The following is a 26,815-nucleotide window of genomic DNA, read 5'->3' as shown; positions in this document are numbered from 1 at the left end:
CCTAACAGGAAGAAAAGAGTCCCAAGGGCAAGCACAAGAGTCAGAGACCTATCCATCATTCTCACAGGAGTCCAATAAAAATGCTAAGCTAAAAGCAATAATATATATATACAGATGACCTGGTACAGACCCATGAAGGGCCTGTGCTTGCTACTTCAGTCTCTATGAGTTCATATGAGCCTTACTTAGTTAATTCAGGGGGTCTTATTCTCTTGTTGTCCTCAGTCCCCTCTGTCTCTTAAACTCTTTCCATGTCCTCTTCCTTGGGATTCCCTGAGATTCAAGGGGAGGGATTTGATTGAGATATCCCATCTAGAGTTCTGTGTTTAAAGGTCTCTCTGTGTACTGTCTGGCTGTGATTTTTGTATTTGCTCCTTTCTGCTTCAGGAGGAAGCCTCTCTGATAATGACTGTATAAGGCACTGGTCTATGAATGTAGCAGAATATCATTAGCAGTCATTTTATTGATACTTTTTTAGACTAATAGTGTTTGGTTTTACCCTAGGTCTCTAGGATATGGAGTCTGTTGTTCTTGGCTACCTTAGCAGTGTCGGGTATGGGTTCCTTCTCATGGATTAGGCCTTAAGTTAAATCAGATATTGGTTGGTTACTCCCACAAGTTTTGTGCCACCATTGCCCTAGCATATTTTTCAGGAAGGATAGATTTCAGGTCAAAGGTTTTGTGGCTGTGTTGGTGTTTACATTTCTCTTTCAGTAGTTTTCAGAGTACCTTCCCACACCAAAAAGGCTAGAACATAGGGGTGAAGGTTCCATGTAGGCATCAACTTGATTTGTTCGTGTGTGTGTATGTATGTGGAGTCCTCCATGATAGGGCCCTGATGTAAGTTTTCAGAGAGCAGCCCTTTGGCTTAGCAACAGCCTGGGTTGTTTGGGGATTTCCATAGGATCATCTTTGCCAAAAACTCAACTGAATGCGACCACTGGAAGCCTTGCCTGGCTACAAGAGATGGCCAGTATTAAGATTCTGTATCCTTATGACTAGGAGTCCTCATTAAGATCACCTTCATACATTCCAGGAAGTCCACACATCCCCAAATGTCCCCCAATTCCAGCCTTTTCTCTATTTACCCCATCTCTCCACAACATGACCTCCAGCTTCCATCCTCCTAGAGCCCTTCTCTTTACCTCTCTGGGTTTAGGGGATTACAGCTTGGTTATCATTTACTTAATGACTAATATCCACTTATAAGTGAATATATACCATATTTATCCTTCTGGGTCTTAGTTATCTCACTCAGGATGATTTTTTTTTCTAGATCCATTCATTTGCCTGAAAATTTCATGATGTCATCTTTTTAACAGATGAGTAATACTCCATTGCGTAAATGCACTGTGCTTTCTTTACCCATTTTTCTGTTGAGGGTTGTCTAGGTTGTTTCCAGTTTCTGGCTATTATGAATAAAGCTGCAATGAACATGTTTGAGCAAGTGTCCTTATGGTAGGAAGGAGCATCCATTGGATATATGCCCAAGGTTGGTATACCTGGATCTTGAGGTAAATCAATTCCCAACTTTCTGAGGAACCACATATTAATTTCCATAGTGGCTGTACAAATTTGCACTCCCACCAGCAATGGAGGAGTATTCCTCTTACTCCACAACTTTGTTAGCAGGAATTGTCACATGTGTTATTTATCTTAGCCATTCTGACAGGTGTTAGATGGAATCTCAAAGTAGTTTTGATTTGCATTTCCCTAGTGGCTAAAGATACTGAACATTTAAGTGTTTAATTGAGTTCCCTCTATTGAGAATTCTCTTTTTAGATTTCTACCGTACTTTTTTTTATGTTTTGTTTATATATATATATATATATATATATATATATATATAATTTTACAATACTATTCAGTTCTACATAATAGCCACAGATTCCCTTGTTCTCTCCCTTCCTGCCCCCCCTCCCCCCAGCCCACCCCCCATTCCCACCTCCTCCAGATCAAGGTCTCCTCCAAGGACTGGGATCGACTTGATAGACTCAGTCCAGGCAGGTCCAGTCCCCTCCTCCCAGATTGAGCCAAGCGAGAAAGAGGAGGGTTTATATGAGCAAGAATTGTTGAAACCAATGTTGGATAAAGCACAGGGACAAATAACCAAATGAATGGAAACACATGAACTATGAACCAAAGGCTGAGGGGCCCCCAACTGGATCAAGCCCTCTGAATAGGTGAGACAGTCTATTGGCTTGATCTGTTTGGGAGGCATCTAGGCAGTGGTACCAGGTCCTGGGCTCATTGCATGAGTTAGCTGTTTGAAATCTACCACACTTTTTAATTAGAATATTTGGTGGGTTTTTTTTTTTGATATGTAGTTTCTTGAGTTCTTTATATAGTTTGGATATCAGCCCTTGGTCAGATATGGAGTTGGTAAAAACTTTTCCAATTCTGTAGGCTGCAGCTTTGTCCAATTGACCGTGTCCTTTGCCTTACAGAAGCTTACAGTTTCATGAGGTCCCATTTACTATTTGTTGATCTTAGTATCTGTGCTATTGGTGTTATATTCAGGAAGTCATCTCTTGTGCCAATGTGTTCAAGGCTATTTCCCATTTTCTCTTCTATCTGGTTCAATGTGTCTGGTTTTATGTTGTGGTGTTTAATTCACTTGGACTTGAGTTTTGCGCAAGGTGATAAGTGTGGATTTATTTGCATTCTTCTATGTTTGACCAGTATCATTTGTTTAAGATGATGTCTTTTTTTCAGTGTGTATTTCTGTTTTTTTATCAAAAAACCAAAACTTTTAATGATAAACTTTTTCATAATTATATCTTGCATATTTATTTTTTCTCCTTTTTATTTATTCTTTGTCTTTACATATCATGTATCTCCATCCCATTCTTTTCTGTCTCTTTGTATCCACCCTTTGCCCTTGCAACCTCTCTCCCAAAATAAAATAAAGTAAAATTTAAGAGAAGAAAAAAAGATAAAGAAAAAAATCAATCTTATCATGGAAGCTGTAGTGTGACAAATTGTACCCTTTTATTCATATATCTTTATTTGCAAGTGTTCATTGCAGAGTGTCATTGGTCTGGTTCAAGGGGTCTGTTTTCTGCTACACTATCAATACCATTACTGGAATTCCCCTTGGTTATCCTGCTGTTATCTTGTGTTGTGGAGATCCTGCAGGTTTGGGTCTGCATTACTGGCCCCTTCATGTGCTTCAGCAGATCATAAATGGGGTGCATGTTGGGGTGGGCCAACTCATAACCCTGGTTATGGGCCTGGGTAGTTGCAGGGTTAGTCAGCACACTCCCTTGTCCTTGTCATCAGGGTAAGTTCTTGTCCCTTGTCCCTTGTCATCAGGGTGAGTTCTTGTCCCTTGTCATCAGGGTGAGTTCTTGTCCCTTGTCCCTTGTCATCAGGGTGAGTTCTCCTGCATTGTACTGTTGAGTTCACCCTTTGCAGCAATGAGCTGTGGGCTGGGCCAGTTCTCCTGCTTTTGTGTTCCTAGTGTCAGACCTCACACACCTACACCTTCAGGGTCAGCTCTACTCTGTTGCCCAGGCAAGGTATAGGAGCCACTCTTCTGAGTGCTGAAGCTAATGTGGGGCAGGGCCAACTCCTGTAGTTGTTGTTTTTTACTCTTTGACTCTTGGGGGCCTGCCACCCAACTCCCAAATAAATACACAGAGGCTTATTCTTACTTATAAATGCTCAGCCTTAACTTGGCTTATTTCTAGCCAGCTTCCTTAACTTCAATTATCCCATCTACCTTTTTGCCTCTAGGCTTTTACCTTTCTCTATTTCTGTATATCCTTTCTTTACTTCTTACTCTGTGTTTGGCTGGGTGGCTGGGTGGCTGGGTGGCTAGCCCCTTCTTTTCTCACCCCTCCTCTGCTCCCCCTCTTCCAAGATTTCTCCTCCTATTTATTCTCTCTGCCTGCCAGCTCCACCTATCCTTTCTCCTGCCTTGCTATTGGCCATTCAGTTCTTTATTAGACCATCAGGTGTTTTAGACAGGCACAGTAACACAGCTTTACAGAGTTAAACAAATGCAACATAAAAGAAGGCAACACATCTTTGCATCATTAAACAAATATTCCACAGCATAAACGAATGTAACACATCTTAAAATAATATTCTGCAACACGCTCCTATTCTTATGACCTCAGTGCAGTTCTCCCACTTGCCTTTGGCATTGATGCAGGGAAGGGCATCTCTCCCCTGTCCATGCTGCCATATGACAAATGAGTAAGGGGACAGCTCTCCCATGCTCACAACTTCTGGGCTGGCTCACCCACACCTCTGCCAATGGGGCTGGCTCTATTTTTCTGCCCACATGATGTGCAGAGCCTGCTCTCCTGAGGGTTGCAGCTGTTGGTGGGCAATGACAGCTCTCCCTCTCTTCTGATCTCAGGGCCAGCTCTCCCACCCACCTCTGGCGTTGATAGGGGAGCATCTCTCTCCCTCACCCATACTGCCACATGACAGGTGAGTAATGGAGACAGCTCTCCAATGCTCACAACTTCAGAGTGGGCTCACCACACCTCTGCCAATGGGGTTGACTCTATTATGTTGCTCGTGTGAGGTGCAGGATCTGCTCTCCTGAGTGTTGTAGCTGGTGGTGGGCAGGGGTAGCTTTAGCACTCTTTTGACCTCAAGGCCAGCTCTCCCACCTGCCTCAGGTGTTGATGGGAAGGGGAGACTTCTCTCTCCCACTCATGCCACCATATCCAGATGAGGGGCAGGCCAGGTTTCTCATGCTCACATTCCTGGGTCATCTGACCTGTGTCCAGATCAACCTGGTCAGCTCTGCTGTGTTGCCCTGATGAGTACAGGTCCCACTATCCTGAGTATTGCAGCTGATAACAGGGTCAACTTCCCTGCCAGCTGGAGGTGTTAGGGTCAAGGGGGGAGGAGGGAATGATAACCCTTTTTTAAAAAAAAAAATAAAATAAAATATAATGGCATCATTTCTCCCCACTCTGCTGTGGGACGGTCTATATGTCAAATTGCTCTGATTGGTCAATAAATAAAACACTGGTTGGCCAGTGGCCAGGCAGGAAGTAGGTGGGACAAGGAGAGAGGAGAATTCTGGGAAGCAGAAGGCTGAGGCGGAGAGACACTGCAGCCGCCGCCATGACCAGCAGCATGTGAAGATGCCAGTAAGCCACCAGCCACGTGGCAAGGTATAGATTTATGGAAATGGATTAATTTAAGCTATAAGCACAGTTAGCTAGAAGCCTGCCAAGGCCATACAGTTTGTAAGCAATATAAGTCTCTGTGTTTACTTTGTTGGGTCTGAGCGGCTGTGGGACTGGCGGGTGACAAAGATTTGTCCTGACTGTGGGCAAGGCGGAAAACTCTAGCTACACCACTCCTTCTTCCAACTCCTTCTATCCCTTTCCCTACCATTTTAAATTCCTGGCCTCTTCTTCCTTATTATTATTACCTTTCAAATGTTCTTTTAAGATTAAAGTGGTAATAAATAGCATATTGTAAAATTATACCCAGGGAGTAAGAAGTAAATGTAATACATTAACAAAGGAGTATATTATAGCAATTTTATAATTTTAATAAGATATTTTAAATTGATAGTAGGATTATGGAGGCAATTATTCAACATTTTGACTGACAGCCAACCACACTCTTTCTCCTTAATCTTTATTATAGTTACCCCACCTCATTTGTCCTAAAAAGAGTTTAAACTTGTTATTTGTCACATCATATTAAGGTTACACATATTTTAAGGTTTTCAGCACTAAGTTGCTAAGAATAAGAATAACATCAATTTATTTTCCTGTTGGATCTCATCTTGTACTGGGTTTTGGGTTGCCCAACACAAATAGACCTTTCACTTTCCTTCATTGCCCACATTTTGGAACTACCTGGTCTTTACATATGAGGACTGACCTAAGGTGCCATGAGACCAAAGAAAGAGAGGCACAAAGATGTATGATAAAGTGAAAGAGTTTACCTCTTGTTAGAGGTCAAGGTAGAGGATTATTCATAATTTCATTAAGACCGGTTGGATCTTCACAATTTGGTTCAGGAGGGAAGTAAATATAGGTAAAGGCAAAGATGACTTGATCAAAGGTAGAATTTACTTGATCTATAATAAGCTAACATTGAATTAAGTCATTTCTGTGGCCAGGATAAATTGTAATACTCACCATATCTCTAGACTGTATTTTTCCCCATTTATAGTTTGTTGGGAAGCTATGCAGACAAAACTGAGTTATGATACTCTAGAATAATTGTGGTAGTTAAGAATCAAGATGATTATAATAATGTTAAGCTCAATCCATGCTTGCCACTCCTCATTATCAGCTTTTATATTCTCACATGCCACCTCTTTCTTTGATATAGTGTAGCCATTTGTCAAACTTGTAAGTAGAATTTACAGCAACATTAGAGTTATATACACAGAAAAGACAGGGCAGTTCTGATAATAAAAATTGCTGTGGATATCATTCTATATAAATAAAACACTGATGGCCAGTGACCAGGCAAGAAATAGGTTGCCAGGCAGAAAGTAGGTGGGACAAGGAGAGAGGAGAATTCTGGGAAGCGGAAGGCTGAGGGGAGAGACACTGCAGCCACCGCCAGGACAAGCAGCATGTAGAGACTCTGGTAAGCCACCAGCCACGTGGCAAGTTATAGATTTATAAAAATGGGTTAATTTAAGATAAAAGAACAGTTAGCAAGAAGCCTGCCACGGCCATACAGTTTATAAGTGATATAAGCGTCTGAGTGATTATTTTATACGTGGATTGTGGGACTGCGGGGCTTGGGGAACCTGGAGAGAAGCTCTCCAGCAACAAAAAATAATCATTTTTCCCCATCAAAAGCCACAGGACCAAATCATTGTCTTATCACTTTTTGTATAAGATAAACATTTGTTGATAAAATTCCTCTCAGGGAGAGAAATTATACCCCTACTCTGAAGGTCCAGATGACAAACCAAAGCAGAATTCACCAGAGTTCACTCTGGGGAAACAATGAGTTTATTGGAATTACTTACAGACCATAGGTGAGGGGTTACAGAATGTGGATGCTCTTCTTCAAGAGGATGTACTTGGAAAGCCTTTATCCAATAGGGAAGAAAGCTTCCCTGTATCCTCATAGCTGGTGTCCGTCTCCTTGCTCTTCCTGGACTTTTATACTCTAGCTCTCCATGAGGGCATGTACGATTAAGGCAGAGTTATGTACAACAGGTGGTAGGGATCAGCTAGACATTTGGGTGATGGTCCTGTGACACTCTCTATTCCTCTATGAAGGGATATCAACAGTCAACAAGCCCAGCTGGGATAATCTTTTGTAACGGGATTTGGATGAACATGCAGTTGCTTGGATCAGAAGGCTGCCACACAAGATAATACCTAATAAAGTATTGAGATTCTACAGACTATAGCATTAACAATAAAAATAGCAAGATTTTAGTTATGGATAGAAGAGTAAATGTTTAGTAGCAAATTGTAAAGGTAACTGTGTGCCATCCATGTACATTTAAACAATGCTGTGCAATAATTCCTGTTAGACAATATGCTGGCAGGTGTAGTGGAGCATATAGCACATGCTAGCCAACATGATGGGGCCTGTTAGTAGTACCTAAAACTAAATATAAAGTGTCATACCAGGTTAGGAAGGCAGCTGTAATACTCCAATGTATTTTCTTTGACCCACTCAGTATGTAAGCTGTGTGAAGAGCTCTAAAGTTCACCCAGATCAACATAAAACTTCATGAAGGCTGGAGATTTCTCACACTGTGGCAAAAATTAGCTGATGATTCCAAGGAGATGATGCTATGCATAGTCCCATTGAATTATTGTTTCACTGAATATATTGCTTTTTGTGTTCATAACAGACACATTTTACCTGTTTGTTAACTCTGATTTGTAGCATCTACAAGTAAAGTTTGGACATAGTTCTTTGGCTCAAAAGCCAAAACACACAACCATGCATAAAAGGCGGGCATAGTGGCTACATAAGAGTTTAAATTTGTTAGTGGTTCTTCAAGGAATTCAGGCCAGCTAAACAAGATGAATTTGTCCAATGGGACTTATTTATTTGTTTTTTTAGGAAAAATTTAAATTCAGTTTACATACCAATCACAGATCCCCTTCCTCTCTCCTCTTGTCCCTCCAGCTTTCCCCCTAACTCACCCCCCCATCTCCTCCCACAAGAAGGTGAGGCATCCCATGGGGAGTCAGCAGAGCCTGGTACATTCAGTAGAGGCAGGTCCAAGCCCCTCCCCGTGCCTCAAGGCTGTGTGAGGTGTCCCACCATAGGTAATGGGTTCCAAAAAGCTGGCTCATATTCCAGGGATGGATCCCTATCCTACTGCCAGGGCCCCCCCAAGCAGATCAAGCCACACAACTGCCTTGCTTATGCAGAGGGCCCACCCAGTCCCGTGGAGGCTCCACAGGTGGTGGTCTAAATTTCATGAGTTCCCACTAGTTTGGTCTGGCCATCTTCACAGGCCTGCACATCATGATCTTGATGTCCCTTGCTCATAGAATCCCTTCTCTCTCTCTCCTCAACTGGACTGGCTTACCCTAGAAATCAGATCAGTGAATGCCCTGTCTTTATGGAGCCTTTCTCCAGTAACTGATGGAAGCAGATGCAGAGATCCATGTATTTGTTTTTTAAGACTTAATTTTTATTTCCTGTATATGAGTGTTTTGCCTGCATGTATGCATATCAAATGTGTGTAGTGCCCATAGAAGGAAAACGAGGAAGTTGGATCTCTTGGAACTGGAGTGATAGACAGATGTGAGCTTCCACATAAGTACTGGGAAATGAACCCTGGTCATAATCTTTTATAATCTTTTTTTAGATGTATTTATTTTTATGTGCATTGGTGTTTTGCCTGCATGCATGTCTGTGTGAGGGTGCCAGAAACCCTGGAACTGGAGTTACAGATAGTTGTGAGTTGCCTAGTGGGTGCTGGGAATTGAATCTGGGTCCTCTGGAAGAGCAGCCAGTACTCTTAACCATTGAGCCATCTATCCATCCCCGCCTCTTTTAGAACCCCAGTTCCTCAAGAAAAGCAAGTGCTCTTAATTGCTAAGTCATCTCTCCAGCTCCACAAGTTTTAGGTTAATAAGCCTGTTTTGTTTTGTTTTTTATTTATTCTAACTCTACTTCATGACAGATATATAGTAGATAAAAGTGCCCTGGCACAATATTGGTCACAATACCCTGCAGAATGAATGCTAGGCCATTCATTTTTGATGTGGCACAGGTACCAGTGAGCCACACTTACATTTTAAATACCTCTGAACCTGGAAGTGTGGTTACACTGTTTTATATGCCATTGTGCCATCCAAAGTGTGACACCTCAATACAACTGCTATTATAAATAAAACGGCTATTGTCCAGCTGCTATTACAGATAACCAGTGCTTCAAACCCAGGCCCTTGTCAGACATACTACCCTGGCAGTAAAACTCTGGACATTAGCTACTCTGCTTTTTTATTTTACTCTTAAAATGGGTGACATCAATAGTGAGTTGTACTATAGTGTCAGTCCAGATGCTTGGCTTCCCACTCTTCAACCTTCTGTATATCAAGCACCTCCTGGTTTAGGGGTCAACCCTTCTTAAATTCTTCATACCATAGGTACTAGGGTAACCAGTAGGTGGTGGTGAGACAGTTTCATAGGTAACAGTTCCATCTTGGGAATCAATAACTACTGAAAAGGACACTTGCCTGTTATGAATATGACTACAACTTATTTAGAGGTCTTCCTTATAGCATATTGGAGCTGATGAAATAAGGCATTTACTCACCTCTATTATGAGTAGAATGGTTCACATTATTGATAACAGAGTCTCAGTCTCTAGTAGGCAGTGTACACTGTTAGAAACTCCAATTCTGAAAGAGTACATCTAGCTTCAGTTTCTTTTTTCAGCTATTACTAAAAAGCCATGTATACCTCTTGTTCTTAACCTTACCACAAAGTCTGATTCATGCCAGCTGCTGTACAGATGACCTCTAGCTGCACTGGCATACCTGGCAATTCCCAAAACTTGCTATTAGGTAGTGAGCTAGGTGAGAAATTTTTTGAAGCCCATAGATATCCTAGGAGCCAAACAAAAGCCTGTAAAACTCATAGTATCCTGGTCATTGGAAAGTTTGTGTATAATGTTGCATGTTGTCTGAAATGAAGCTGTCTATATCTGATGAAGCTCCCACACCTAGGAATTGTGTAGATGGCCCAAGACTTTGAATCCTGAAGTAGGCAACCCATAACTTTCTATGTAAGTGAATAATCATTCAAAATATATTAATAACAAACTATATAAATAGTCCCTGAAAAAGAATAGCTTATATGTTTTATGATGTAGTCTCCATTAGTTGGGATATCCATACATACATACATGTGTGTGTAATGGAAATAGATAATATCTAGTATCAGTTATGAACCTGCATTCTTCCTTTCCAAATGAAGGTAACTCAATGTTAAGAGTTTGATTCAAAGAGTGCTGACAAAGTCAAAGGAGGGTTTTTTCCAAGCAGCTGGAAAATGTTAGATACTGTAACGGAAGTAAGAAATACTTAATTCCCAATAGTCAACAATTAGTCTCAAAGTTTCAGCCATAATTTTTACTGGGAATGCAGGACTATGGAAGATGTGGTGAGAGATTTATAACACCCCAGAATACTCTATTTTGTGGTCTCTCCCATTTGAGCTGTCTACCTGAAAGCTCGTGCTACCTGGTATCAGGAGATGCTTTGCTTTCCCTCTCTGTGCCAGAGTTGACTATCTGATCCTTGTGTCTAAATTCCCCCACCAAAGTTTGTAATGTTCTCCTAGTTCTCAAGGACTGGAGAGGTTTCATCACAATCATGGAAAACTTCTGGTTGCCCCTGACAGCCATCAATTTAAAGCAATTGTGGGCCCACTCTTAATCATTTCAAGTCAGAGCAATCCAGGCTGAACATCAGTCAGTGCTGGAATGTGGAAGCTCTTCTTCCTCTGTGTGAAGCAGAACAAAAATTTGCAACTGTTTTTTAGACTTAAGTTCCTTCCAAAAAAGAACCAAGATTGCATTTGAGGTTATCAGTAGAAAGTAAATCATAGCACATCTGCTTTCTTGTTATCTTAACTGGCCCTTACTTCTTTTTTTGCTCTTCTATTCTTAATTGCTTCTTTTTCCTATCAAGCCTTGTTGCAAATTACTTTTGTCCTGGCCATTTTTGATCTTTCCCAGGCCCAAAGTAGCCTCACCCATACAATAAATATTCTGGCTGACTATCAGGATAAAGTTTGTGTGGGGGATTACACATTATCAAAGAGCATTTTGTAACAGCTATTTTTCACTGTGGCTATAAAAATGGCTTTATCATGCCCTTGACAGATTTGAGCACAAATTAAGCTGAATGCTCAATTCCTGCATAATATACTCCCTTCCTCTATATTTTCCCATGGGGATTGTCCTTGTCTTGGAAGATCCTGTCCAACTGGTCATGCCTCTATCCTGCCCAAGATGATCCATTAAGTAAGGACAATATTTCCTTAGATTTGACAGTCATTATGAACATGATACCTAGGGATGCAGAAAAAATAATATAACTATTTTCTCAGCTTCATTTCTTCTTAAAGAAGTGTCATTTTCTTCCTTGCTCCAGAGACCCATAATCCAGGCAGTCAGATTCTCATGGGGCCAAATGTTAAGCTTTTGTAGTATCTAACTCTTCTGGATAATACAAACTTGAACAGTTGTAGTTTTTTGACATGAAGAACTTTTCCTATATTTGCATGTGTTCTGCTTTTTCTGTCTTCTATTAGTTGTCAGGCAGAAAAGCAAAGCTCCGAAGTGTGTGTGTGTGTGTGTGTGTGTGTCTTTCAATCTCAAGTTCCTCCTCATTCTTCTCTTCCCAGGTATCTGAACTCTTTGCTGCTATTCTGATCATGAGAAAGAAGCTCCCATTTTCTCCGCTCATTACTTTCCTCAAATAAGTGATCTGAAGTTTAAATTTTGGCATCTTCATTTACTACTTTCTTAGTTATTTAAGAAACCAAGAGGGGGGAATCCTCTCTTTATTATTTTTGTTTGCTTGGGAGAGAGAATCTAACTATATATCTCAGAATAGCCTTGAACTTGTGATCCTTCTGTCTCTGCCTCCAGAGTTCTGGAACTACCATCATGTGCTACCATGCTCAGTGCCTATCTCCTTCAAATTATAATTCATTTCCAATTTCTTTGTTCTTTCATCTGTAGCCAGATCGGCATCCACAACCAAATAAACTGCTCAAAGAAATGGCCATCACCAGCCTACTGAATAGAAAACAAACAAACAAACAAACAAACAAACAAACAAACAAACAAAAAGCCCCTCAAAAAAACTTTGGATGTATCTATACATTTGCTAGATTAGTGTCTAGAATATACATGAAAATAAAAATTTTAAACACTGAGAAGAAATCAACCCAATTAAAAGTAGAGTATGGAGCTGAGCAGAGTTCTCACATGAAATACAAGTAACTAAGAAATATTTTAAAAAATATTTGTCTTTGGGGGCTGGGTTACCTCACCCGGGATTATTTTTTTCTAGCTCCATCCATTTACCTGCAAATTTCATAATTTCTTATTTTTTTAACAGCTGAATAATATTCCATTGTGTAACTATACAATATTTTCATTCCCCATCATCTGTTGATGGACATATAGGCTGTTTCCAATTTCTGGCTATTATAAGTAGAGTAGCAACAAACATGGATGAACAAGTATCTCTATAATGGGCTGTAGAGTCTTCTGAGTATATGTACATGAGTGAATCTTGAGGAAGATTGATTCCCAGCCTCCTGAGGAACCACAGCACTGACTTGCGGAGTGGCTGTACAAATTTACATTCCCACTAGCAGATAATAAATATTCCCCTTGCATCTTTACCAGCATTGCTATCCTTCATTTTATTGATCTTAGTCATTGTGACTGGGGCAATATAGAATCTCAAAGTAGTTTTAATTTGCATGTCATTGATGGCTATGGGTGCTGAATATTTCTTCAAGTGTTTCTGACTCAATTGGGTTTCATCTTTTGAGAACTCTTTGTATAGTTATGTACCCCATTTTAATTTATTTGTTTTCTTGATTGTTTGTGTTTTAGCTTTTTTGTATACTGTAGATAATAACTCACAGATGTATAATTGTATAATGTCAGATGTGTAATTGGTAAATGAGAGGTACACTAATCTGGGTAGAGAGACACTAAGTTAGAGGTTTGATGCTGTATCCATATAGCAAAATGGTAATAGTAGATTCACTATGGAGCCCTTGAGCTCCCCACCCATGGGTTTTGGCCAGATCTCTAGTGTTAGGCATGTGTCTTGTACTATGGGGTGGGCCTTAAATGCAATTGAAAGTGGTGTATTAACTCCATGACATCTATGCCACTATTGCGCCCATTTTCATATCTTGTATGAAGTTGTAGTTTACAACTAGGTAAAACTGGTGATGATTTTTTCCCCCACAGCAGATTACATAGTACCTTCTGGTACTATGAAACCTAGCCATCCAAGAAAGAAGCTTCCAATCAACATCAACATGATTTTTCTATGTCCTGTGATGAAAGTATGTGGTTTCTTCAATGATAAAGTCTGACCACCAAGTTCTGCCTGTCAACAAAGTGCAATATTAATAGCCTGTATTGTTTTGGGAACTTTTTGGTCACCTCTGACAAACAACCTGAGGGGAAATATTCCACACTTGGCATTGGGCTTTTTATTTGGCAACCTTTGGATTTTAGAAAGAGTATAATCCCCTGTATATATAGGGTGACTCCAACTAAACTTTTATATGAATATTCTCTCTCTCTCTCTCTCTCTCTCTCTCTCTCTCTCTCTCTCTCTCCTCTCTCTCTATGTATGTATGTATGTATGTATGTATGTATAAATATAGGTTCTTATATAGCTTTTCAAACATTCTTTTTTTTTTATTCAGGGTCTCACTATGTAGTTCTGACTGGTGTCAAACTCACTATGTAGACAAGGTTGGCTGCAAATTCAGAGGGCAGCCTGCTTCTGCCTCTCATGTGCTGAATTAAAGGCATGTACCACCATGTCTGCCTCTCCAAACATTCTTAGTATTTGTTATCCCATATCTTACCCTCTCCTCTGGCCTATTCCCCCATCCATTTCTCCACCTAAACCTCCATTACCCTTATCCCACATTTCATATAACCAGTGTTCTACTATGCCATTATCTTAAGATATTTCTTTTTCCTCCCCATGGTCTTTTTCTAGTTTCCTAGATTCTACAAGTCCTCCAAGGTAGGCATACAGATCTAAAAATTTGATGGTAATCATGAAACACTCCAACTTTAAGTAGGTGGGATGAAGACAAGAAACTAAGAAAGGTATTTAGAGATAAACAATGAGCTAGAAAAATGCATAAATAAAAGAATGTTCTGGAAGTCAAGTGAAAATTCAGTGAAGGGAGAGTGATCAGCTATGTTAAATGTTGCTGATAGGATAAGCAAAATGAGGGCTTAAATTAGCTTTAGCACCATGTGGCTAGAGATAAGAAATGAATGAGCTCCAGGAGTCCAGTTGAAGAGAGGGAGGAGGGATTGTATGAGCAAGAGGGGGGGGTCAATATCCTGATGGGAAACACACAGAGATAACTGACCCAAGCTTGTGGGAGCTCACAGACTCTAGACTGACAGCTAGGGAGCCTGCTAGGTGCTCTTCGTATTACTGCCTAACCTAATTGTCATCAGAGAGGCTTCATCCAGCAACTGTTGGAAACAGATTCAAAGACCCACCATCAAACATTAGGCAGAGCTTGGAGAATCCTGCTGAAGAGAGGCAGGAAGGATAGTAGGAGTCAGATGGTTCAAGGACATCACAAGAAATGTCACAGAATCAACTAACCTGGGCTGATAGGAGCTCAGAGACTGAACCAGCAACCAGGGAGCCTGCATGATACTAAACTAGGCCCTCTGCATATATGTGACAGTTGTGTAGCTTGGTCTTTTTGTGGGACTCCTTACAGTGGGAACAGGGGCTGTCACTGACTCTTTTGCTGGCTTTTGGGATGCTATTCCTCATACTGCATAGCCTTGCCCAGCCTTAGTACATGGAGAGTTGCTTAGTCTTACTATAACTTGATATGCCATGTTTTGTTGATATTCATGGGATACCTGTCCTTTCCTGAACAGAGAAGGAAAAGTAGTAGATGGGGATTGGGAGGCAGAAGGGAGGTGTGGAGGAGTGACTAGGAGAAGAGAAAGGGGAAATTGCAGTCAGGATGTAAAAATAAATAAATAAATAAATGAATTTTGAAAAAGAACAGAGTCAGAAAGTTACTATTCTAAATATTTGAAATATTTATTTGTATTGAATTCTCACATTAGTCTTGAGTAGCATATAAAATTATTTGTTTCATATTGTCATTATGGAGTAAAATCTTTATATAAATATTTATTTATTTGACACATGAATCTCTGTATTTAGCATGTAAAATGTGGTATTTTAAAGACACATACATTGTAATATGGTTAAATCTAGTTAATTATCACATGCATGATCTCACTTTTTTGGTGAGAAGATAATAGCCACTCTCTTACAATTTTTCAAGATGATAATATACAATCATTAAATGCATTAATCATGCTGTAAAATCAATGTTTCTTATTTAATTATAATTCTATATTTTGACCAACAACTTCTCAATGTAATCCACATTTTTAATCTCATTCACCAGAAGTTGTATAAGAAACATCAGTGTTAGTTAGAGAGTATATTAATGGTATCAATCCCCCTTAATCCATCCTACTTTACTTAACCCCATAGCACTTCTCAAATTTAAGCACGGTAGATAAATTACTATTTTTGCTTACTTTTTCCTACTTCTCTCTGCTATATTGTAAGTTAATTGAGCACATTGATCATTTTGTTTTATTCGGTGTATTCTCAAATATTGAGAATATCAAATATTCAGATATTTTCAAATATCTGGAATAATATTTAGGACATAGTAGATATGTGTTGAATGAGGGAAATATTATTATAAAATAAATAATTCATTTGTTATTTATGCTAGGCTAAAGAAGAAATATATTCTCACCAAAGTCTTTTTCCAGAAAGAAACGTATGCAAACTCTTCTTTGACTTCCTTAAATGGATGAAAGTATATTACATACTAAAAGACACATCTTATAAGTAGATGACTATTAATTTGAAACCGGCAAATACATTTTCTTAAAGAATCATATGCTGGGCAGTGGTGGCGCACACCTTTAATCCCAGCACTCGGGAGGCAGAGCCAGGCAGATCTCTGTGAGTTCGAGGCCAGCCTGGTCTCCAAAGCGAGTTCCAGGAAAGGCGCAAAGCTACACAGAGAAACCCTGTCTCAAAAAATCAAAAGAAAAAAAATGAATCATAGACCATCAGCGCTATAAAAGATTATAATAACCATCTAATAAATTCCTTCATGTCAACCATGCAGTAATATTTAATGTGTTGGAACAACACAAAAAGGCCACAAGTAGCTTACTTATTAATCACCTTTATTTAACAATGGGGTAATCTCCTATCAGTCCTTTAGGAGACAGTGACGAAATCTCTAAAGACACTATGTCAGCAAACTCTTCCTTTAGTCACTCCCAGGGAGACATGACAAACCCCATTCTCCTGTCTTCACAAACCTGTAGACATTTCTATGTGGGTATATGCCACATCAGTTTCTGGTCTATGCACCAGAGAACCATATTTACATTATTTGGCTGCATCCCAAAACTTATAAAAACATATGTAGTTCATAAATGAGTCACTTCTTGAGAGAGAGAGAGAGAGAGAGAGAGAGAGAGAGAAAGAGAGAGAGAGAGAGAGAGAGAGAGAGAGAGAGAGAGAGAGAGAGAGAGAGAGACTGACTCTGGAGTCCTGGGAAAGATGGGGGCAGGCTTATTTTTCTGGCAGTCTATTCTCTTCTCATGTTTCTTCTTGCATTTGTTGTGGTGTGGTAGAATCAGTCTGTTAACTTGTCTTAAAGAAGTGAGTGAGGGATGGAGGAACACAGTCTGCCCTTAAAGAATGGGAAGCTTACACTGAGTGGAACTCTTACAGAAGCCAGAGAGCTAGAGGAGCCAAAGCAGGGCACTGGTACAAGCAGTGAGCAAAATGTGGATAGTTTTGAAAGCATTCTTAAGACACCTTTCTTCTCTCCCTGTTCCCAAGTGTTAACTGCCACATCTTCATTAGCTGATGGTTAGAAAATCCTGAAATCTTACAGCTTTGGTATTATAACTTAATGTGTTCAAACCTGTAAGTTTAGAACACTTACTCAAATGGAAAAATGGGATGAAGTCAATCTCTTAAGAAGGAGCTTAACGAGAAATTTTGTGGTCGAGCAACAATAAAATGTTTGATTCACTCATATGAGATAACTTGTATTCCCATTGTGTGAGATATTTATTTTATCTACCTAGATGTCAAAATTTCAGAGGCCAGTTGGGAGACTACTGGTACATGGGGGACAAGTGTGAACAACTCTGGAACACTGTGGACCTGATTTTAGTAGCAACATTGCCTGGAATAGCACTGGCTTTAATTGTTGGTGTGGCAATCCAGATTATCCACTACTGTAAAGGGAAGTCAAAGAAGAAGGGAGATCATCACAGGTAAAAGATTTCTAAGTACTTCAAAGAAAAGTAGATAGTCTTTCATTTGATCAGCAAATTAATCAAGATATAGTGAATGGCATTTACCATGCATGCAATGTGTATGTTTTCTTTCCTATTTATCAATATTATAATTCAAAGTCAAATTAACACTGCCAAAGTACACATATTTAGTTTAGAATCTCAGTAGGGAAAAATCTAAAAGTCCCTTCTCCAGATAAAACTCAAATGCAATTGACAAAATGTCCCATTTTAGTGTTTTCTTTCCAGTAAGGCAATGCTTGTGTGCACCGTGCATTCCACCCTGGTGGTGTGGGAACAAATGATCAGGCACTGCTGTGCTAGTTCATCCAACTCCTTTATACCAGCAGCAATATCCAAGACACCAAATATGAATCTAATAGCCTTGTCTTCGATGAGATTCTGTCTTATTTAACTAATTGCACCTCCCTGAGCTTTAATTTCCTCATCCTCAAAATTGAGATGTTTATAATCAGACCTACTCACTTTAGAGACGGTCGGGATAATACTAAAAGCAGCAATCAGGTATTGGCTGTTTATTATGCATGGCAGGATAAGTTACAAATATATCATAACTATTAATTCATTTGATCCTCTCAACAAGCCTATAAAATACTGATGAGACTACCAAGGCATAGAAAGATCAAATAACTTGGTGAAAGTTGTGGTGCTGAATCTGGTTACTAGGCATAAATTCCATGCTATGCTAATGGAATCTGATCAACTAAAACAGTATTAAAGGTGGTATGCCTTGCTGAATCACCTTTATTTCTTTATGTAAAACAAACTCCATCCTTTATAGTTTTCAGTGCTTCTGAACTTTAGAAATATGTGGTTTAAATACCAATGTATAATCTCATGAACTTTCTATCAATTAAAATAATCATCTGCTTTACTTTATCATTCCTCTGTGACAAGATAATGTTACCTTCTAAGCATCATGGGGATACTTTGAAATATTATTTTAAAACTGGAACTAACTGATACTGTTTGCCTCATTTTGATAAGAACTGGCTTTCAATTTGCAACAAAGTCAGCAATTTGAACTGTCATAGGTATTTGTCTGTTGAAAGCATAAGATTAAACTCACCAATTATTTTATCATTTTAAATTTCCAATCTCTGTGCCATTATTCATATTCTTTTAAGTGCTATGTGGTGTATTCGTATACATATGTGTATTCATATGTGTATTTATGGGTATATATAATAAATGTTAATCAACATTAATGTAAATTCAAATTAATATGAAGAATTTCATATTATCAGTTGATATAAGCTGTAACCCCCCCCTTGGACACTAAAGAATCATTATAAGTAACATGTAGGTCACTTTAAAAACAGTCTCTGTAATTTCCCTATCCCAAAGTTCTTTGTTAGATTTATCATTTTTATATATGTGCATGTGTGTCTGGGTATACAATGTGAGGGGGAATGTCCATAGACACTAGAAGAGGGCATCTGATACCCTGTAGCTAAAGTTATACACAGTAGTGAGCTTCAAGACATGGGTGTGGGGAACTGACTTTGGGTCCTTCAGAAGAGGAGCAAGTGCTTTTAACCACTGAGCACTTAATTACAGTCCTCTATACCAAAGTTCTTAATCAATGGACATATATTCCAATTCTCTTTCTTCTGTGACTCTGTGACTTTGAGTAAGCAAAAGCTCACTGTTTCCTCATTTATAGAAAGAGGAGTATATATCTCACTTCTTGATTAGTCAGTGATTTAAATTAAATAACTAATGGTACTGAGAATGACAGAATCAAGATAGTAGTAGCCTTCATAGGATTTGAGCTCATTTCTGGGCTTTCTGTGTACTTAAGCTACTCTATTTTCTTTCACTTAACATGATTTTTAGTTTGAGTTCCTTTTTATAGCTCTTTTATTATCTGCATTGTAAATTGATGAGATAACTCTGAATCTACTCTGTGAAATTATTTAGCTTAGTGGAGAATGTAAAAATTATTGAGCTTAAATAGAGTTCACATCTCTTTCCCACAAATCATTACCTAAGAGGAGAGTTTCTTTAAATTTTCTTAGCCTTAAGTTTCTCATTTATAAATTGAATTTAAAACACCCAACTAGCAGACTTTCTATAATATTCTAATGAGAATGTGTAATTCTTTGTGTAATATCCTGCTTTCTAAAATTTACTTTCAATTGTATAATAAATAATATAGATTAATGGTTGGATAGGAAAATGGATATATAAATATGTATATGTTAATAAATGCAATAAAATGGTAATGGTTGAATCAATTTTGGGAGATATATGAATAATTGCTGAAATTCCTTTTGACTTTGCTATATGCTTGAAAGTTTTTACAATGAAATGTATAGAATCAGATGGAGTAAAGCACCTTGACGATAAAATAGATTCGATGGATTGTAGCTTTTATCAATTCTTTTTCTTGAGTACAGTCTTAAAATGGGAACATTCATAGTGTATTATTTAAAAAATTATTAAGACATTGGTATAATAAGTTATGCAAATGTTTTTCCATAACTGAATTGCGTTTTTATTTTTATGTGCCAGAGAAGAGAGGAATATGTCAGAACTTCGACCTCACCATAATTCTACATATGGTTTTGATACTGATAGGAATCTTCCTCAACCTAATCAAGGCGAGGTAAACACTGAAACTCATTTGTCAAATAAACTAGGTTTACAGAAGACATCAAAGAGAAAAATGCTATAGAGAATGAAAGCAGAGCATACAAATGTTAAAAGTAAATGTTATCAAAAGATAAAATTGCAAAACTATGGGATGTTTGGTGCCAGGTTAGATACCAATTACCAACAGAGTACAGGCCAGGTCTACAGCAGTGACACTGCAAATGCTCTCTACCTCTTCTTCCCATCATTTTCTTCCAGGTAGAATCAAGTTAAAACAGATATTAAAGACAGGCTTGGAGAAAACTAAAATACATAGTAAAAAGGAAACAAAAGTTGCCAGAGGAGGGCAAGGAAGATATGAGTAAAAAGAATTTGCTCTAGACATGAAAATCTTATAGCTAACAGTATATTTTCAAATGCACAGATCATTTAAAAGAAGTCATGTATTGGTGAAATTATTAAGGCAACTCCACGATGGCTACCCACTACAGTCATGTGGAGATCTTGGAGAATCAATGTATTTAAGGAGTCACTCTGAATAAAAAAATAAATAAATAAAAGGGACCTTGCTGTCACATTAGACCGAAAGTATAAGAGGTGTCAGAAGTACTGTTGTTCAAACAAATCATAAAGTACCACTGTTGTGGTTTGAAAGAAAATGCCCCCCAGAGGGAATGGCACTATTAGGAGGTGTGGCCTTGTTGGAGTAGACCTGTGTGGTCTTATTGGAGGAAGTGTGTCACTATGGGGGCAGGCTTTGAGGTCTCTTTTCTCAAGCTTCACTCAGTGTGACAGTTAGTCAACTTGCTGCTGCCTTCTGGTCAAGATGTAGCCAGCACCATGTCTGTCTGCATGCCACCATGCTCCTCATCATTATGATAATGGACTGAACCTCTGAAACTGTAAGTCACCACCTCAATTAAATGTTTTCTTTGTAAGAGTTGCAGTGGTCATGTTGTCTGTTCTCAGCAATAAAAACCCTAACTAAGGCAGATGTTGATATCAGGGACTGGAATATTGCTATGATGCTATGATAGGCCTGACCAATCTTTTGTTTGGAGTAGTATAGACTTTAGTATTTTGGTTTAGGAAAGACTGAAATGCTTTAAGCACTGCTTAATGGGCCATACTAGTGAGATCATAGAAGACAAAGTTGCTGATAATGATTTGAAATGTCAGGAGCTGGCTCAAGAGGATTCAGAGAAGAATTTTAGTATGTTGCCTAGAAATAGTTCTTGTGATTGTTAATTCCACCAATAGATAATAAAAAACTACCACATTTTAAAACCAAATATGAAGCAAGCTTTACTTAAATACTGGCTAAATGGATGGGTTCTGACCAGGTCCATACCCAGGCTCCCAGGAAATGGCCTTGAATCACAATTTACAGCAGCTTAAGAAGGAAAACCCATAATTTATTGCATTTCCCGTCATGTCCAATCATGGGTAAGCATACATCCTGATGTACCTCTAGCCTGTGAATCTCCCACCCATACATGATCAAGCACATCAGCATAGATGAGTCAAACTTGTTTAGGGGGATGAAAAGCATGTGTCTTGTTATCTCCCATAAACAATAGCCTCCAACATTTCAGGAACTATCTGCCTTTGGGTAAGGAGCTTGCAGATCAGAGATATTTTTGTTTCATGAATCTCTTAGGCATAGTAATTAAAACTTAAAATGTAACTTTGGCTCTCACATTCCCTCATTGAGTTGTATCCTGAGTCACATTGTTGACTCTGTAATGTTACCTGTTTATATTGGGATTTAATAACCATCAACTTAATGCTACCCAGACAGGAATTATCATTTAGTTAAGACATCAATGATGCAAGAGCCAACAGCAATTAGCAGAAGCAGAAAAGCCCTGTGATGACTGACAGAGTTACTATTTAGAAGGAACCTAGAAATGAGAATGGGGACCACTTATTTCATCTCAGGTCCCCAATGATAGGGAGTTTCCTTTTGATCTAATATTACAGCTTGTTGGGGGACAATGGGTGATGTACTCTCTTATGTAATTACTTCCTGCTGAAATTTGGACATTTTTGTTAGGGCCCAGGAAGGCTGGAATGCTAGTCAAAGGCAAGAAGGGAATTCAGGCAATGGAGTATTCATCAGAAGCATCTGATTCACTGACCCAGCTGGAGAAACAGGAAGCATTTATATCAGCTGAATTGGTCCATATCAGCTTTCAGCAAGTCCAAGGCTCACAAGCATTTGGAGCAGGTTATAGTCAGCAGCTGATGCTTGGATGTGTCTGTCAGCCAAGTGGAAACCTACTGAGTCAGATATAGACTAAAAACAGAAGTTAAAATTTAGGAACTTAAATAAAATTCTTACACTTAGAACTTTTAGCCCCATAGTCTTAGTAACTGAGGAAGTGGGGAATCTCAAAGACCAGGAGAGAGAAATACCACCCTCAGGAATAGCCAGGTGGGGAAACTTAGGCTGTTATTATCTAGAGTCCTTTTGATCTGTGAGAAGTGGATTCAAGTCTCATGACTCCCCAGATTCTCTGAAACTTATATGAATTTTTAGTTTACAAAAAGACATAAAAGTTTTAGATATATTAACATTATCAATCTGTACTGAATTCCATATTGTAGAAAAAGCAGGTAACAGGTGTCTGTAAAAAAAGTTGGAGTAGGCTCACAACTTTGAGTCCCAGCAAAAGGTATAGATTTGGGTTTAAAAGCATGCACATTTTCTTTGTGTCCAGAGAGCTAGGTATAGATTGTACAGAGATGTCTTCAGCCTGGTGAGAAAGTACCTTTAAGTTCATACTTAGAAGACAACCAAAGAAATCTAAAATCTCGAGTTTGTGACTGAACTCCATTGATCAATGTCAAAACATGGAACTTTTGAAGTCCTAGTGTAACAATAGCATAGAAGGGAAAAGAAATCTGAAACATTTACCATTTTTACAACTTGCATTTATATCTTAAATCATTTTCCAAGACTCTCAAAACTTGCATAGACTTTCATATCCTCAGACCCTTATGTATCTTGAAACATTTTTAGACCTTAGAAACTTGCACAGACTTTAACCCTTTTTTCTTCTATCTAATAATTTACAAGAGACATAAGCAATTATATCTGAGAACAGTCATTTTAAATCATGTCTCTTTAGTGGAAAATTACATCTGAAACCTGTTTATCTTTTCATAGGAAGCCTGTTAGCAAGGCAAACCTGACTACTTTTTCTCTGCAGGAGACCTAGTAGCTCTAGAAAAAGTAAGGTTTGATTTTTTTTTTTACATATGAAATAAGCTAAAGAGGTGACTGTAACCTTGGGGAAGAACTTGGTTGCCTGTTGCTGCTAAGCTGACAACACCATCAGATCTGAGAAGAATAAATTATAGCACAAAGTATAATCCAAATGGCCTATATATCAATTAACATAACAGAGACTAGTCCATTACCTAGATAGCCATCCCAGGTTCCTGTGGTCTTCATGACATGGCATTGGAAGTAGAGGTATCAGTACAGCATCAGTCTTTGTCTGCCAGTACGAGAAGATGAGAGGCTTTCATGTGGAGGAGGAACATGGGAGATATTGACCTTACTTTGTCTAGCCAAAGTAGGGCAATAAACTCTTCAGTGTCCTGCTTCTCCATAGTTTTGGCCTGGTCCTGGTAGCAGATGCTGCATTGGGGCAGTCTTGCTGAGTGGTTAGTGTTACCAAACTCAGGTAGAGTCATTGTGTTGCTCCATCATCTTCCTTGGAGACATTGATGTCACTGCTAGGATCTGAGAATCTCTGTCATAGTATGCTTTTTCCATTAAACATTTTAAATGCCATATTCATCAAATCTCTGACAAGTTTGAAGACCATTATTTTACAGTTAAGTGTATCTGAGCTAAATGAACCTAGGCTTAATCATGAAAACATAACTAACGTGACTACAAGTTTGATTATTATAGACAACTAACTACTAATCTGTATTTCTTAATTATATATTTCATTTTTAAATGAGCTGCATAGGTACAATACCTTAAATAAGAGTAGAAACACACACACACATAGTATAACAAAAATAACTTTAAATGTTTATCAATATACAAAATCCATGCCAATGAGAAATATTTGAGACTAGTAGTTTTTTTTTTTTTAGTTTAAAAGTAGATCCAATAATCTACCCTTTTCCATATCCCCCCATTTTTTGAAATAGATCCCTAAATCTAACCTCCTTCATTCTTTCCTGATCATGGCCAATAACAACTTGCAACCAACCCCCCTAAATAATGACAAACATCCACCAAATGACCAGAAACTATTCACTCAATTCTTGGGAATGTGGGTGCTGTGTTCTCTAGACTGCATCCTGTTGTCTGGATGTGATGGAATCTCCAGGGGAATCTGAGAAAACGGAGACAATGGCTAAGTCCTGGGAAAACTAATTGTAACATTTGCAGTCCAGTCTCAAAACTGTTCCCATGCAGATGGATCAGCATATATGTCATCTGCCCTGTAGTCACTCCTGGATTCCTCCCTCACATCTGTAGCCAAGATCCTCAGGAGGTTTCCCCAGTCAAATCTGATCTTTATTAATTTTGAAGGAATCCATAGCTTTTTGTTTTCTGTAGAAACAAAAGTATAACCTCTCCCCCAAGGCAACACAATACCCAACAACCATTCTGAAGCCAATGCATCCTTAAAGTATATAGGCTGGTTTAAAATTCAGCACTTCTTTCCATAATCCAATGTATCTCAGCAGCTGCTGTTTGCTCATCAGCATTTTTTTTTAAAAAATCAATAAAGCAACATACAGGATCCAGGGGCATCCTTGCATGACTTATTTTTTTTATAGATTACTTTATTCTTTCTTTAAAGACTTTATTTTAGTCAGATTTTTCTTAATTATCCTTAATAGTTTACAATAATTTATTAGCTTTCATAAGACTAGGACTTGCTGGGGTAGGGCTTACCAGCAGGCTGAAGCTTAGAGGTTAGCATTGTCCTTGACAAGTTGATAGGCACCATAGCCATATGTGTAGCTAGAGTTTTCCTGCCTGGCCCACAGTCAGGACAAATCTGTCACCTGCCAGTCCCACAGCCGCTCAGACCCAACCAAGTAAACACAGAGACTTATATTGCTTATAAACTGTATGGCTGTGGCAGGCTTCTTGCTAACTGTTCTTATATCTTAAATTAATCCATTTCTATAAATCTATACCTTGCCATGTGGCTCATGGCTTACTGGCATCTTCACATGCTGCTTGTCATGGCGGCAGCTGGCAGTGTCTCCTTCCTCCACCTTCCGCTTTCCAGAATTCTCCTCTCTCCTTCTCCCACCTATACTTCCTGCCTGGCCACTGGCCAATCAGTGTTTTATTTATAAAGAACGATATCCACAGCACATATGTTAATGGACCACAAGTTCTTTTTGCCAGAGATAAGGAGAATAACTCCCTTTTTAGGGAGTTAAGCAGGAATTTTCTTCAAGCAGCTGAAGGAATGGGGGGTTTATCTAAATGCCTGACCTTGGGAATAGGATTTATACCTCTATCTCTGTGAAGTTTGAGCCTTAAAAAATAATTTCTCAATTGAAGCACCTTTTAGTATCAAAATAAAGCTTTTCACTCAAAGACACAGTCCACAGAGAGACTGAGAAATTTCTTGATCCTTTTAGAGTACACCATTACAGAATATAGCAGCTTTTTATGACTCAGTTTATCAAAATAACTTAAGTTTAACAAAGTAAGCAAAGATAAGGAGGCTAGAAATACATTCTTAAGCATGACTAGACCTTAAATAAGGAGACATTCTCTAAACCAGTGGTTCTTAACCTTCCCAGTGCTTCGACCTTTCTACACAGTTCCCCATGTTGTGGTGAACCCCCGACTACAAAACCATTCCTGTTGCTATCTCACAACTGCATTTTTGCCATTGTTAGGAATTTCAGTGGAAACATCTGACATGCAGGTAGGCCTACACTACCTACCTCTGTCAAAGGCCTTTCAACCCCCAAAGGGTTGAGAAGTTAGGCTGAGAAGCAGCTCAGAGCCCTTTGCCAGACTGCTTAGGTCACCATCTTGCTGTATCATAAGATTGGAATATCCCAATTTCTGGTGTTTAGTGTTTTGTGCTTATATCTATGTCCTTAATTTTTAGTCTTTTATTTTAAGTCCAAATATTAAAAATGTGAAACATTTTATAAATTTAAAATGTTCCATAGCCTTATAAATTTAAATATTTTAAAAATTCTTCCTTAAAACAATACCTATTTTAAATTTTTTTCTGTACAATTTCAAAATTTTCTCTTAAAAAGTTTAAAATTTCTCAACTATGTGTTCCTGCAATATAAAAAATAAAGTACCCCTTTTCACTTCAAGAGAGAGAAAATAGGGCATAACCACAATCTGACTAAGTCATAACCAAGCTCCAACAGTGCAAACAATCCTAAGCTCAATATCTGGGATTTAGTAACAACCTTTTGGGTTTTCTCAAGGAGCCTGGATCACCTCTTTGGCCCCACCTTCAGCACCACATACATAGCTTACTTTCTAGATCTCAGCCTGCTCCATTTCATTGTGGCTGTTGCTTCTGATTGACAATCATATAGCACGAGCATTTCCAAAACCACTAA

At 38.7% G+C, this 26,815-nt stretch overlaps 1 protein-coding gene across 2 annotated transcripts in view; it reads left to right on the top strand.

Annotated features, from left to right (window-relative positions):
• Positions 1-26,815, top strand: part of LOC102910536 (uncharacterized) — an 80,828-nt gene that overhangs the window by 4,577 nt on the left and 49,436 nt on the right. Inside the window, exons 3-4 of one of the 2 annotated variants that reach the window (XM_006995646.4) lie at positions 17,390-17,581; positions 20,141-20,234. In XM_006995646.4, coding sequence (XP_006995708.1) covers positions 17,390-17,581; positions 20,141-20,234 — 286 coding nt within the window. Of the gene's footprint in view, positions 1-17,389; positions 17,582-20,140; positions 20,255-26,815 lie in introns of both variants that reach the window. The other variant, XM_042269045.2, reaches the window with a different exon arrangement.

The sequence above is a fragment of the Peromyscus maniculatus genome, chromosome X, assembly GCF_049852395.1.
Source record: "Peromyscus maniculatus bairdii isolate BWxNUB_F1_BW_parent chromosome X, HU_Pman_BW_mat_3.1, whole genome shotgun sequence".
NCBI classification, from domain to species: Eukaryota; Metazoa; Chordata; class Mammalia; order Rodentia; family Cricetidae; genus Peromyscus; species Peromyscus maniculatus.
The sequence above is the reverse complement of the archived record's forward strand: the minus strand, read 5'-3'. Positions and strand labels throughout refer to the sequence as shown.